Source organism: Notamacropus eugenii, chromosome 7, assembly GCF_028372415.1.
Source record: "Notamacropus eugenii isolate mMacEug1 chromosome 7, mMacEug1.pri_v2, whole genome shotgun sequence".
In the NCBI taxonomy this organism is placed as follows: domain Eukaryota; kingdom Metazoa; phylum Chordata; class Mammalia; order Diprotodontia; family Macropodidae; genus Notamacropus; species Notamacropus eugenii.
The window spans coordinates 140292973-140307985 of record NC_092878.1 but is presented as its reverse complement, the minus strand read 5'-3'; the positions used below and the strand labels follow the sequence as shown (position 1 = coordinate 140307985).

Below are 15013 nucleotides of genomic sequence, written 5' to 3'. Positions count from 1 at the left end.
CATGGTTGCCAAGAGGTAAATTTATAAAACTAGGAGTGTTGTACCAAGGTGTTATTGACATTCAGACATTCCATTATGTCTGACTCTTTGTGACCTCGTGGACCATAGCATGCCAGGCCCTTCTATCCTCCACTGGCTCTTGAAGTCTGTTGAAGCTCACATTTGTTGTTTCCACAACACCATGTATCCATCTCATACTTTGCTGTTCCCTTTTCCTTTTGCCTTTAATCTTTCTCAACAACAGATCTTTTCCAATGAGTGTACAAAGGTGAGGAGTTATTACAAGGGATCATGATAATCTCTATTATTGATAATGATGACAATGATGAAAATTGTATCTATCTATCAGAACTTGAGTGAGATTTCCATCTCAAAGTTGGAAAAACGAAACATTCTATGATCCATCTCCACAAGTGACACCAACTTGTTAAACTTTAGGCTCAAGTATTGTTTTTGCAAGGAAGGGAATTTCTTTGTTTGAGAGAAGTAACTTCTTTAAAAAAGGCTGAATTTGAAATCTAAAGTTATGAAGTCACAGCAAGTGTCCTAATACATTATTATGGTTGTGGGTTTTTTTAATTTTCAATCAGACGTTTGATGTCATTGGTGTAGGGAGTGCCCCAGAAGGAAACTCATCCTAACGATATGGATGTGTAACTTGTAGTCTTAGAGAATCTCCTTCTGCACTTCAAAACCCAGGATCATGAAGACAGTAATTTCTAGAGGAAGGAATGCAACCCAGGTCTTCCTGAATCTGAGGTCAGTACTCTGTCCACTTCTTCTCATTCCCACAAATGATCAGGAATACATTGGTGTTGCTATTGTCCTCGGTTTATAGATAAGGAAGCTGAGGCCCATAGAGTTTACATGGCTTGTTCATATGGCTATTTTCGAGATTTAGGATCAAATGAGAATGAAATATGGGATTGTAGAACTGGAAATACCCTCAGAGAACATCTAGTCCAATTTTTTTTTTTTAGTTTTGTAGAATCTGAGATGGGAGATTAAATAATCTACCTATGGTCATGTAGTTGGTTAATAGTAAATTTGTAACTTAAATCCTGGTGCCCTTTCCAGTAGATCACATGATCTTTGGGAAATAGTAAAGTAGATATGTAATATTTATTTTCTTTGAGGAAATTAAAATCATGCAACTAATATGAAATGGTTAGACTCAAAGTGATGATAATAGCTTTTCAAATACAATTTATTACTACATATATGTAGACCTGCTACATTGTCACTGAGCAGATAATATTTATTCAGATTCTACCTGGAAAGAGACATAAAACTTACCAGAACAAAATGGAGAGGCTGGTGGTATCACATCTTCCATTTTTTCTACATACTCATTTTCAAAACCATCATTTCTGTTATCTTCATGAATCTAAAAAAAGAATAGTTTGATGTAATGGGTAATGATATTCATTAATTTTGATAAATCTTCATTGTAATATAGTTTATAGAGTATGTGACAAGAGGGTTGTTATCTGGGGGAAAACAGAATCTCTTTTCAGTTTTTAATCAAGTACTTCATCTTGCTTATTTTAGGGCTCTCAATGTGCCCTATTCAATTAACCTCTAATTAAATAGTACAGAAACACATTATCTGTGACAATGCATAATTTAAAAGCATCTACTCAACTGAATGAAAAATGAACGCAACTGAAACTATTCACAGGACTGGTCATATTATTCCAGAGAAAAGAATAAAGTATTTTCATAAAGATGCAGATGATTAGGGGAACCATCCTTTTCAAAATTTTATTGTTCTTTTAAATTTATAATATTTGATTTACTTTTAAAGACACAAAGAAGCACATATGTTAAGAGCATTCATTTATATACCATGCTTTCTCGATAAGTTTGTCAAGAGATTTGGGGGAGTGAGTTGGTATCCTTGTCTTTCTGAAACTTCTAGACATAATTTCTATTGCACTTATAGGAATGCATCACAGAGAAAGAGGATAAAATCATCTTTGGGAGTCTTAGGCTTTGTACACAATCAGTGGATTAAATTTCTTCAAAATAACTATGTCAAATAGCATAAGTACTATTATCCCCAATTTGCAGAAAAGGAAAATGGGACTCAAAGCAGTCAGGTTACTTGTCTGAGGTAACATATCTAATGAGTGTCAGATCAGATACGAAGTTAGGTCTTTTACATTAAGTTGAGTATACCTTCTACTACAGCAGATACAAATGATTGTAATAAGATATATAATAAATAGGTGACAAAATTTATATAGTGCTTCAAGGTATGTAAGATCATTGTATATATATTTTTCATTTCATCCTCAAAATAATCACGTGAGGTAAGTGCTATGATTATCATCTTCATTTTGTTGAGTCTGAGAAGTTATGTGACTTGCCTAGGGCTGCACCTACTATGAGTGAGACAGAATTTGAACCCAGACCTTCTGACTACATATGCAACCCCTTATATACTACTCTACCTAGCTTGTGCTTGTTAAGAAAAGAGAGAGAGAGTTCTAGTAAAACCTTCTGCTTGAATGGAAGTAAGCAGCTGAACTCCCTTATCCCACATCATACTCCAGCAGAAGCCTAAAAATAATGGCATACTCTATAACAATCAGAAATCTAGAGAAATGGCATGAAGTGACTTCAATCCAAGCAGTACACAAAAGGTCAACCAGAAGTATATGTCAATAGGAAATGGAATAGATGGAAATGTCCTGAACTCCAGATGCCAGAGGGGGGCTTAAAGATCCAGTATTATGAACCTCAAAAAATCTAGGAATGCCTGAACATAGGAGGTAGAGTTTATCTAAAGAATTCAGTGGTAAGACTATGCAGGGGACATTACTCTACCCAAAATCACAGTAAGAAGAAAAGTCTGGCCTAGCACAAAGCCCCTAGTCAGGAATTGAAGTTGGAAAGATGAACAAATCAAAGGAAAAACAAGTTAAAAAGAGTCATTGTTACTCTAACTTCATGACAACTGTAAGCAAAAGCTTAAAGGGGGAAAAAAGTAGTTTTCTCTACAGTGTATATGAATGCCTAGAAGAAATGAAGCAAGAGATTAAAAAAATGAAATAAAAGCTCTTGGGGAAAGAATTCAAATGAGAATAAGAAGATTATAATAGATGTGTTAACCATTACTTAAGTAAGAGAATCTCCAAAAAAAAAAAAAAATAGAATAGACTGCATAGAAATTCACAACTCCATGAGATGGCAAGATCTATTAGAACAAAACTCAACAGATTGGGAAGAAAGGACAATTTAAGGTATCTGCTATCAAAAACAAATGATCTGGAAAACAGGTCATAGAGATAATTTAAGGACCATTAGATTCCCCCCAAATCGTTATAATAAAAATGTTGAACTCTGTAATTCAAAAACTCTTAAATGAAAACTGTTCAGATCTATTAGAACAAGGAATAAAGTGAAAATGGAATTCACTAATCACTTCTTGAATGGAACCCCAAAGGAAGAGTCTTAGAAATGTCAGCCAAAATCTAAAATTCCCAGCTCAAAAAAAAGTGTGTAAGCACCCAGAAGAAAAAAAAAAAACAACTAAATTAGCAAGGAGCCACAAGACCTGGCAACTTCCATTTAAAATGAGAGGGGATCTTGGAATTCATTATTTCAAAAGTCCAAAGGCTTACAATGAAGAATAACTTAAACTGCAAAACTGACTATTGTCTTATACGAGGGAAAGCAAACTTTTAATGGAAAACAGAATTTTAAAGCATTCCTCATAAAACTACATTTGGAATTTTGAAATACAAGCACAAGCATCAAGAGAAAACTAAATATAGAGGAAAATAGAATTTGGTATCAGAAGGGACTTGGGAGGTTAAATGTTTAACTTCTTCATTTTATAAGTGAGGAAAGAGACCCAGAAAGATAATTGAGGTAGTAACTTTAGAGAGCAGAAATTTCCCCCTCTCCCTGAACTTAATGGAGAAAACATTATTGGTGCAATAAATGTCATAATACAAAATAAGGGGAAAATAGAGATTATAAATTAGAAGAAAAGACTGCCTTATAGGTCTATGTTTTAGAATTACAGGTGACAATTCTCAAAATCTATTTTGCCTATATCATAAATTAATATGAAAACATAAGAAAAAAAATTTGTTCTCTAATTTCAATAACCACATAAAGGGCACTTTTTAAAGTTGAATAAGGGATATGTTCTCTTCAAAGATCTTGAGTTTTGTTATTGCTATGGCAGCTCTTTAAACAAGACTTGTACCAGGTTTTTCACACACCTAAATATGTTACTATGAGCAATGGTTTTTAAGCAAACTGTAATTAATGAAACCTCGGTCAGCCTCTTGCAAGTGCACACACACATATTTGCATGTAAATGAGAGCGGGTATGAATATGCTGAACTTGAGACTTAAATGAATCACTTTGCTCAGGCACAAATGTAACTGTAGGACACAGAGAGAAAAAAAACCAACCTAAAAATAATTTGAGAGGGACCTTCTATATAAATTTCCAGCTAGCAGAGAGAGTTTATTACAGATTAGTAACTTTGCCCTACTTTATTGAGCAGTTGATTTCAGCACTGTGCATGGGAAAGTGACATTTATATTTCATGTTCTTAAATATATAGATATTCATGTTAGCTAGGATGCAATTAGTTTCTTAAAGAAGTGTGAAAAATATTTATAGTAAAATGGTGACTTTTCCAGCAGTTTTCTTGTCTAACGCTTTACATGGCAATAATCTGATATATGCTTATTTTAAAAATGTTACCAAGGTTAGATGCTGATGTTAATACATATTGAATAAAAGTAATATTGAGTTTAATGTCAAATATGTAAATATCAGAGGCTGAGTCATTGTTGATCCTTAATGTCTAACATTTTCAACATGTATTATGTGATCTATAGAATCTGATGTCTCTTCCCCATCTATTTCTTTGGAAAACTCATTTTGTGGAAAGAATTGCTAGTCAACTGCTTTTCAATTCCACTGCTCAACTCACCATCCTTATGACATCCCAGTCCTTCTCTAGCCACCACTTTTCTATGTGTGATGTCTCCTTGCTCTTAGAATGTAAGGTCCTTGAGGGCAGGAACTTTTATCTCTGAATTTTTTTCTTCAGCATTTAGTGCAGTGACTAATATATAGTAAGTGCTAACAAATGCATTTTATCCATCTATCCACCCATTCATCCATTCATATATCACAAAACTGGGTTGATAGTGTTGATGAACGTAATGCTAATCAGAGAGTTAAAGATCTTCCCCACACATTAATGGGCTTGCCCATTAAGGAAAGTTTGATTAGGGGAGGCTCACATCTTTTCTTAATTTCTAATGAGGTGCTAGTTTTCAAGGGTTGTGATGCCTTGTGGTTATAAAAATGAGGTTTTGCTTTGGGGTTTACTCATTGGAGATGTTTGTTTGGCCAGACGAGACTCTGGGCAGTTAAGGAACTCCCAGCTTTGAAAACCCAGATATTGGTGCTTCTATCTCTGCTAACTATGTATGTATGGTCAGACAGTTATGTGTCTGTTGGTCTGTGATGTATATATTGCTTATGGTCAGACAGTTGGAAGCCCTGTCTGTTGTTGATCTTTGCTTCTCTGTTTGTATTTTCTCTGAAGTTCAGAGTGCTGACTTTTCTCCCTGAATTAAGTGAATGATATATGTGCTTGATTAAAGTGATTGTTGACACCTCAAAAGTTGCTTTCCTTTTAGAAAAGCAGATCTAAGAACCTGTGATAGCAGGCCATTCTGGATGTGCCAGGGTGCTTGCTTTTACAATGAATTGGAAACCAAGAAAATGTGTACTCCCAGAAAGTCTCTGGGTAATAAACAAAGGAGAGCTATGATTTAATCATTATGGGATAATCACTAGATGACTTACCATCTGCCTCAAACTTCAGCATCTCAGCAGACATCCTTTTGCAAAAACTACTAACAGATGTTTTTATTTAATATGTAATACAGATGTTGAGAGTCAGAAAATAGAAAAAAAATTTCATTCTTAATCATATATCTACTAGTGCATGAGTTTTGATTTCCTTAAGATTAGGGTGGCTTTCTTAAGCTGAAGTGAAAAACTGGAAAATATTTAGCCAATCAAGGTATAAGAAAATGCTTGGTTGTTTTCTCTTCTTGAATAGAGATATAGCTGCTTTAAATGCCTAATATACTTTGCATTTATAGACATGGCTTAAATCACAAAATCTCCAGGGAAAACACCATTAAAACAGTGCATTTCCCTTCATAAATATTCTTTGATTTTCATGCACCAATCAAACAAGAAAGAAATCTGAGTATTGGTTAAGTATGTACTATGTGTCAGGAATTGGTCATTCATAGACAAGAGTGAAAGAGTCCCTCTCCTCAAATAGCTTATATACTTAACAGAGATGGCAGTTAGCATATGCATAGGTATAAAACACATAATAATGGACTATAACCTTGGCAAGCATGACACTAGGAGCTGAGGGAATCAGAGAAGTTTTCAAGTAGAAATAGGTGCTTGAACTGAGTTTCAAAGGAATTCTAATGGTATTCTAATCGGCAAAAGTGAGATGGAAGAGCATTCCAGGAATGGGGCATGACCTTTGCAAAGGCACAAAGATGGGAGTTGGAGTATTACTAGTTAGTATCAGCAAGTAGGTCAGCATGGACGGCCCATGTGGAAATGGACAGAATATGTGTAAGAAAGCTGGAAAGGTAGGATATGGCCAAGCTGTGAAGAACTTGGAATGTCCAAAAGCAGTTTATCTTTGGTGCTACTTTAATGATTTATACTTGATGTCAGTTGGTTGTTGTCTTTCATTCTGGAAGAGGACCAAAATGACATAACCATGTTGGAGTCAAGGTACAATGTGTCTGACTCTGACTGATGAAACCAACATGAGCCTAGAAGGTTCTAACAAGATCAGGCGCAAATAGTCCATATAAACATTTGGAGTGTAATTCAATGCCAGAGGTACTAGGGAACCATTGTAGTTTATCGATCAGTGGAGGGATGTGATCAGATCCATTCTTTGGGAAAGTTACTTGGGCAATTGGGAGGAGGATGGTAGTTTCAAGAGGGCAGAGATTCAGAGTAGGAAGACCAATTAAAAGGCTATTGTACTAGTCTTAGTGAGAGATATGAAGACTTGAACTAAGCAGTCAGTTGGGTGAGTGGAAAGAAGGATGTGCATACAAGAGATTTTGTAGACACAAAAATGACAAGACATGGCAATTTATATTCACATATAGGAGTATTGGGTTAGTGAGAGTATGAAGCTGAGGCTGATACCATGATATATTAAATAAAATTGATCTTAATAATTTAGAGACCAAAAGATATCAAATGGAGAAAGCCAATGATAAGACAAGTGTCAATAAGCTTCCACATGACTAGGGTGTGTGTTTCAATTCAATTTAACTTCTGGGAGAGTATGGTACTAGAGAGAGAACTTCTAACTCTGGATTTATAGGGCACAGGTTAAAGTTCCACTTCTGTTACTAACTTTGAGAAAGGGAACAAATGATTGAAGTTCTTTGAGTCTCAGGATATTTATTTGTAAAATGAGGCAGCTGGACTAAATGACCTCAAATACCTCTCCAATTCTAAATCAATGATGTTATGAATTTAATATCTTCCATATGTCTTAGTTAAGTAATATGTCTATTTTGTAATGAATGGGTTTACAGAATAATTGAGACTGGTTAGAATATTGTACTTCAAATCAATTTTCAGAGCTTTGTAAGCCATAGATCTTAAAAATGTCTACTACTTTTATAAGCATAGAGTATCACTGCATATAATAAGAGTAAGAAACTTGAAATATATTCCCAAGGGATGACAATTTTAACCATGCACTATAATTATACATTGACCTATATGAAAGCAATAGCCTGCAAAATCTGGGCTAACATTCCAGTTGAAGATAATGAAGTTTGTTCATACCAACTGTCAAGAATCATGCATAATGTAACATCCCAGCTGCTAATAACAGCAAAAATAAGGTCCAAAATTGTTTTTTAAGAACAGGACAATCTGATCTTTGATACAGGTCCCAGTATGATTCCTTTGGTTCCAATTACATCTTTAAAGAGAGTTAGTTTTCCCTTCAGCCACACAGGAATATGAACTAGATGCAAACTCAAATAAGTTTCCAGAGAATCCTTTTCATACTGGAAAGCTATACCTTGAGAATAAATCTTAAATAGAACTCCCTTTTTATAGAGGCAAGGACCTGACAGAGGGTGTATTTATGAGAGTGAGAGAGGCTGAAAGGATCATGTGAGAATAAGGTCAACTTTGTCATGGTGCTGGGAAAAGTCAATGTATGGAATGTGGATATTCATATACTCTAGCTCTGTCCAAAAATGGATGGTAATGAGTTTTTTTTTATATTCTGAACAAGAAAAATAAGACAAGACTGTCTTATTTTCGCAGATTGATATGATACTAACTAATGTCCCTTTTTCCTTCCATTTTCTTCTTCTTTTTTTTTTAACGAAGTCCATTGCTCCTTAATTTGGAACCAGGTAGAACAATCTTGATCAAGAACGAACTAAAATTCAAGTGCAGAATGCATTCAAGAGATTCTGCTGACTAAAGGTAAGGATAAATTTTGAGGATGGCAGAAAGAATGACAAATTATCAGGTAGTATATAGATGGGGCCAGATGATGGAGGTATATGAAATACTGTAATTCATAGAGAATTGTGGACTTCACGTAGAATCAGTAATCAGGTCAGCAAGCATTTATTAAGCACTTACTGTATGCCAAGCAGGATTCTAGGTGCTGGTAATGCAAAGAATAGAAAAAAGAAACCAATCTCTGTTCTCCAGGAGCTCAGAATCTAATAGGTGAGGGAGGTTCTCAAGACATGAGGAAAACGCTATTTCAGAAAAATTAGGTCGGCAGTTCACATTTATCAAAAACATGCCAAAAGGCAATAGAAACATACATGGTAAGCTTAAATAGGTTAAAGAACTTATTAAGTGATGGTCCGGACATGAGCAGTAATGTACAAATCATTGATGAGGGTAGGTATAACTAGAAAAACATGATATTATGTTGTTCAGTCACGTCCAATATTCATGACCTTATTTAGGGTTTTCTTGGCAAATGTAATGGAACAGTTTGCGATTTTCTTCTCCAGCACATTTTACAGATGAGAAACTGAGGGAAAGAGGATTAAGTGACTTGCCTAAGGTCCCACACCTAGGAAATGTCTGAGGCCAGATTTGAGTCTTCCTGACTGTAGGTTTGGCATTCTATCCACTATGCTGTGTATTCAGGAGACTACAAAGTGTGAGTTCAAGTACTTTTTGACTTTATAGAATTCTGGAAAGTAAGAGAAACGACTTACAGAGAGACAATTTGGTATCAGGAAGACGGGTTTAAAGGTCATCTCTGACATATTGGTTGTGTGATCATCAGTTAATCTCTTAACTTCTCTGGGCCTCAGTTTCCTTATGTTCAAAGGAGAGGTTTGACCTAGATGACCTTTTGTTGTTCTGAATCTATGATCTTATGAAAGATTTATGGGAAACAAACAAATGCAACTGTGTTGTAACAAGAATTATATTTTAATTTTTTTAATATTCCAGACAAATGGTTTTACCTAGAGAAAAATTGGATATAAAAATCTGAACTAAATCCATAAATGTACATAGTTTTAGATCCCTTTTAAGGCAGTTTTCAAGCTGCCAGATTAGAGCTAGTTTAAAGACAGACAAGCCATACCGAATGTTATGAGAAAGCTTTTTGTTAGCTTGTACCTGAGCCAGGGAAAGTCTGTGTGTGGGCTCTTCACTATCAAATGGAAGAAACCACACATGGTAATGAAGTGTTAGGATTGTTGAGTCACAGTTGTAGGGCATCTCATCGGTCTAATGGCAGAGGAACAGCTGGGTTCTGAAATCTCATCCAAGCCATAAACGGAGAGCTCTCTGTGCAAACCCAGTAATTTCCCACTAAGACTGCACTCAACTATTATTAGAAAATAAGTGTTATCTGATAAAATAAACAGCATGATTCTGTGGGCTTATGTAATTCCAATTTCATTTCTGATGAGGTTTTGAACCACGAGTTGACTCACTTCTGTTTACCAAACAGAATTGGAAAAACCAATTCTTAAGACACTGTAAAGAGGAATTTAAAACAGAACACCAACCAGTGGCTCCAAAGATCCAGAGCTTCCTTGAAAAGACTTGGTGAGATGGGAAGTGGACCTTTGGAATCATAGAATTTGAGGGTCAGTGCTATTTTATCCAATCCAAACCTGATAAAGTACTTTCTCTGGAGAATTCCTAACATGTACCCATTCAGCCAATACTTCAATATTTCATCTGAGAGAGAACCATCTTAAAGCAGTCTGGTCCCCATCAAGTGTTGATTAGCTTCTTTGTAGATTCTCCTCCTTTTTCTAATTCTCTCTTCTGTGACCAAACAGAATAAGCCTAGACTCTCATCCATCTGACAATTTCAAATAATCTAAGGACAGCTATCACTTTTCCCTGAATCTTCCCTTCTCCAGGGTCAACATTCCCAGTTCCTTCAAGTGGTCTTCCCTTGATGTGGATTTTATTTTTCCTTTAATTTTTCAGGTTATCTTTTTCTGAATGCTTTCTTAGCTCAATGTCTTTCTTTGATAGCTGGATTTCTCAGGGCCATGTGTGGGCTCCTACGGAAATAAGGGGGAAGAGGGAGGCAACTAATAATTCCAGATCCACTTAGAACTTGTATAAGAACACAGGAGTATTTCCAACTCAGTCAAAAATCCAAACCAAAATACTTTCAAATATTTCATAAATTTTTGATAACTGTGTACTTTAAAGAAAGAAGAATTATTGAAAACAGAAGATAAACTGTGACAAGTTTTCCAGTCTGAACTAACAGAATAATGTCTCAGTAATAGAAGAATTGGCCTTTGAAGTCCCTACAAGTTCTAAATCTATGATGCCATGAAAGATGGATAGGAAACAAGTAAAAACTCCACACAATTGGAACAAGAATTATTTTAACTTGGTTAGGCTAACAGTTAAAGTAAGCAGCAGAGTCAGGAGTCATTGACAGGTCTTCAGATTCTAAATCCAACGTTTTCTCCTCTGTACCCCACAATCCATTGTTTGGATGACTTGGAAAGAAGAAATGAAAATAAGCCAAGAACAATTTTAATTATTAGTTGTTAAGATGATCATTAAAAATGGAGGATCCATCCATAGGAAGAAACATACCTCCCCTCACCAATAATTACTTTAACTTTTTAGAGTTAAAAATAACAAGATTATAGCTATCTCAAAGGCCAATAGGGAGTATTGAAAATCCATTAGGAATAAGAGATTCTCTCAAAATCTTACTTATAAATTAAGATTCTCATCATGCCCACACTTTCCTTCTTCAAGCACATCATTATTCTCCTAGTTCCCCTACTATAGGTGAAATATGAATATGTGTCAAACTAAATATTAAATTTAAGGTTAAGGAATCACTTTTCAGAAAGTCTTCATCCTTATCATGACTTCTGGTAGGATTCACTACCAGATGCATATGTGTATGCTATTCAAAGAACATGGCAAGTTTAGACAAGGAATACAGTTTCATTTGCCAAAACCACCCCAAATGAGAAGAAAACAAAATCTAATTAACCGAATTGAATAATCTGATAGTATAATAAATCTGCTGAAAGTCACTGTACAGTCTGGCTAAGGTAAATAAAATAAATCTTTGTTTTTGTCTGGTAGAAGAAAAAAGTTTTGTTTTTCAAGAAATATTTTCCCCTCATTGCATGCAAAATCAGAATAGAGGTGAATCAAAAAAGCCAATAAGCTTGCTTATGGGAGAAACCATTTTCTTCATGCCAACATTATTGGTCATTGGCTTATGATAATGAAAACAAATTTTGTTCAGTAATGTCCACCATCAGAGTGCCCAAGGTCAGTTCTACTGTAAAATAAACCTCATTTTCCTTCAAGTAGAAGGTGTAGAGGTGCTTACTTAACTCTTAAAAAGCACTTGAACAAATTGAGGACAACTATGAAAATAAGCATTGACTCATACCCATAGTCTAAAAGAAATCCAGATTAATTTAATGAAAATTAAGAAGTGCATGTAAAAGATATTTTTTTAGATTTCAGAATTTCAGTGGTGGGGAACTAAGGGTAGGAGAAGATGATCCTATGAATCTAGGTATGGGACACAACCACTGAAAGGCATAACATAGAAGATGGGAGATAAATTGATGTGTGGTCTCCAAAACAGGAAGAACCAGTCCCTCCCCTCAAAGAACTTTACATCATGTTATGTCTAATTTTCAAAAAGTCTTAGAAAAAAAAAGATTCCAGAGTTTACAATTTTAGGATTAAAAAAAAATCTTTGCATACGTATCTTCCTAAAAATGTCCTTGGTTACTCTGTTAAGGGCAAAATCTGTGAGTAGTGTTGTTTTTGTTACTATCATGAAGAAATGTTGATTCTACTTGTAACCTCTTTTTAAAATTTTGCATGTTTAAGACATTGATATAGGTCTGGATGGATTGAATTAATGAAAATATAGGAACCTTGTCTTAGAGTTGGAAGGGAACTTGGTAGAGGTCATTGAGTCCAACCTCCTCATTTAATTGAAGCTGGGATTGGTTAAATGATTTGTGCAGGGTCACATAGCTAATAAGTTTCTGAAGCAGGTTTAAACCATGGTTTTTTCTGACCCTTTTCCCAATTCACTATCCACTGAGTCACCTAGATCATTGAAATATTCAGTTAGAAATGAAGATAATGGTGGGAATATTTCTGCATATTACTGGAAAGAGAATCAAAAGTGATAAATACCACTCATTGTGGTGGAATTAATGGAACACTTAGGAATAGGTCTATACTATTCGTTTAAGTAGGAAGATCTTGCTGAATTTCCCTTTGTTCTGCCCACAGTGGCTGAGCAATGAACACAATACATACATATACATACAAAACATATGTACATATATACAATACATATACATATAATACATACTCTACCTTGCATCTCCAAACATTTTTTTCTCCAGTATTGGCAAAGATCTTTTTCTCGCTAAAAAGCCTGGCTTCTTAGAAAGATATGCCGATCAAGTCATTTAAAAATTTTGCTAAGCAAAACAACTTTTAATTAACCCTCTCTGAAAAATTATAATGATGGCAGAAGGTCCTCTGAGGATTGGCAGTGTCTCTAAACCTTCATAATAGTGAGCTTTACTTCATTGCCATGACCCCTGATGGCCTCTTTTTTTTTTTTTTGTTTTAGCCCCAGGAAGGCAGATGCAGACGAAATATTCTGGTCAATGTCCTATGCCTCAAGAACACATGGAGTTTATCTATATGATTCTGAGTTGTCAGAAGTCCACTTCATTTCACTTCAATAACCAGGAAAATACCCTAGCTAGGCAATTGATGAATTCCTTCATGGTGGGGAAAGAAAAGTCATCTATACCATAAATGCTAGTCATGCACCAAGAGGGAAACAAGGGTACAGAACTATTTTGTCAGCAGAGTGGGCAAAAACATTGATGGGATAGAATCCAGGAGGTGAATAAAGAGATGGTAGGGAACACTACCAAGGCAATACAGCCAAGCAAGAGCAGGCATGATCAAGAAATGGAATGTAGAATCATAAGACAGATAGAATTGACAACAATGGAAGTTGAGAAACAGACATGGTATGCCTAGATCCTTAAAGGGACAACATCAGAACCTGGGCCTAATACCTTATGTACAAGGCACTGTAAAAATAGGTTTCCCGGCCTGGAAGTACCAATAATATCATTGTAGGGATGATCCAAACATCAAGGACCAGGCAGAGGCACAGTACATCCAGGGAGTGCTATAAAGATATGCATGGTTAAGAACTCAGGAGTCAATGAAGGGATTAAAGATAGGAGTTATGTGGAATGCATCAGGGATTTCTCTAGTAATCTTTTGCTTTTAATTTTAATCATCTGCTATTCCCACTTCTAACTGGAGGAATGCTGGATATTTTGGGAGAGGTGGCAGGCTGATCAGTTTTTAATATTTAGTTTGAATGACTAATGCAGTGAAAGAGACCATTCCCCTAAGAAGAAGTTCATCTACAGGGGATGGTTAAATGAATTATGGCAAAGAAATGTAATGAAATGTAACTGCACCATAAAAATGAGGAATATGAAGAATTCAGGATAGCATGAGAAAGAATCACACGGACCAAATGCCGAAATGGATCAGGAAAACAATATACAAAATGGCATCAGTGTAAAGGTAAAGAGCAAAAACATGAAACTACAGGGCTCAATTTTCACATAATCATAATTTCAACAAAGGTAGGACCCAGAAAAAAGATGAGAAAATGTGCTTCCCTTCTTTTCAGATGCAGAGAACTGTGGGTTTGAAATATCATACTCTGAGTCAGTTAATGTGTTGACTAGTTTTGCTAAACTGCATTTTTTCCTTTTTATTCTTTATTATGAAGGATGACTTGCTCAGTAGGGAAAAAACGAAGGATCCATTTGGAAAAGAATATGAAACATCATTTTTTAAAGTTAATAAAGAAAAAAGAAAAATTAGGAAAATGAAAGATGAATATATGTTTCAATCAGAAAGTATCATTTTAATTTCAAACTAAAAGAAAGTAAAGGTTTTCTACAAGTAAAAACACATAGGTTTCTTAGAAAGAACATTTACTGGGATAATGTAATCATTTGCATTAGTGGTAGCATAGAATTGATATGTGCCTGGATTCTGTCCTTAATTCTTCTCCCCAAACACATATGGAGAGTTGAACATTATCCTCATTTCTTACTCAACATGTCAAAGTATCTGCTATCTTATCGCTGATGAAGTGGAAGCTTTACCCTGATTCTCTTCATACTTGGTGTATCCCCATACAACACTGGGACTAACCATCTGAAGTTGGTATGACTGAAAAAGAACTGATATTTGTATTTGTTTACATATTATTACCCTTATTAGATTATAAGCTTCTTGAGGGCAGGGACTGTTTCCCCCAGAGGTTTTGTATCCTCAGGACTTAGCACAGAGCTTGCATATTTTAAGTGCTTAATA

The 15013-nt window shown here is 35.2% G+C and overlaps 1 protein-coding gene and 1 long non-coding RNA gene across 2 annotated transcripts in view; one reads left to right on the top strand and one right to left on the bottom strand.

Moving 5' to 3' along the window:
• BANK1 (B cell scaffold protein with ankyrin repeats 1) overlaps positions 1-15013 on the bottom strand; it is a 393466-nt gene that overhangs the window by 73749 nt on the left and 304704 nt on the right. Inside the window, exon 8 of the mRNA XM_072624985.1 lies at positions 1297-1387. Within this exon, the coding sequence (XP_072481086.1) occupies positions 1297-1387 (91 nt within the window). The remainder of the gene's footprint in view (positions 1-1296; positions 1388-15013) is intronic.
• LOC140514534 (uncharacterized) lies at positions 182-14329 on the top strand. The gene is made up of 3 exons (XR_011970715.1): positions 182-268; positions 8459-8557; positions 13224-14329. It is a non-coding gene; the product is annotated as an uncharacterized lncRNA (long non-coding RNA).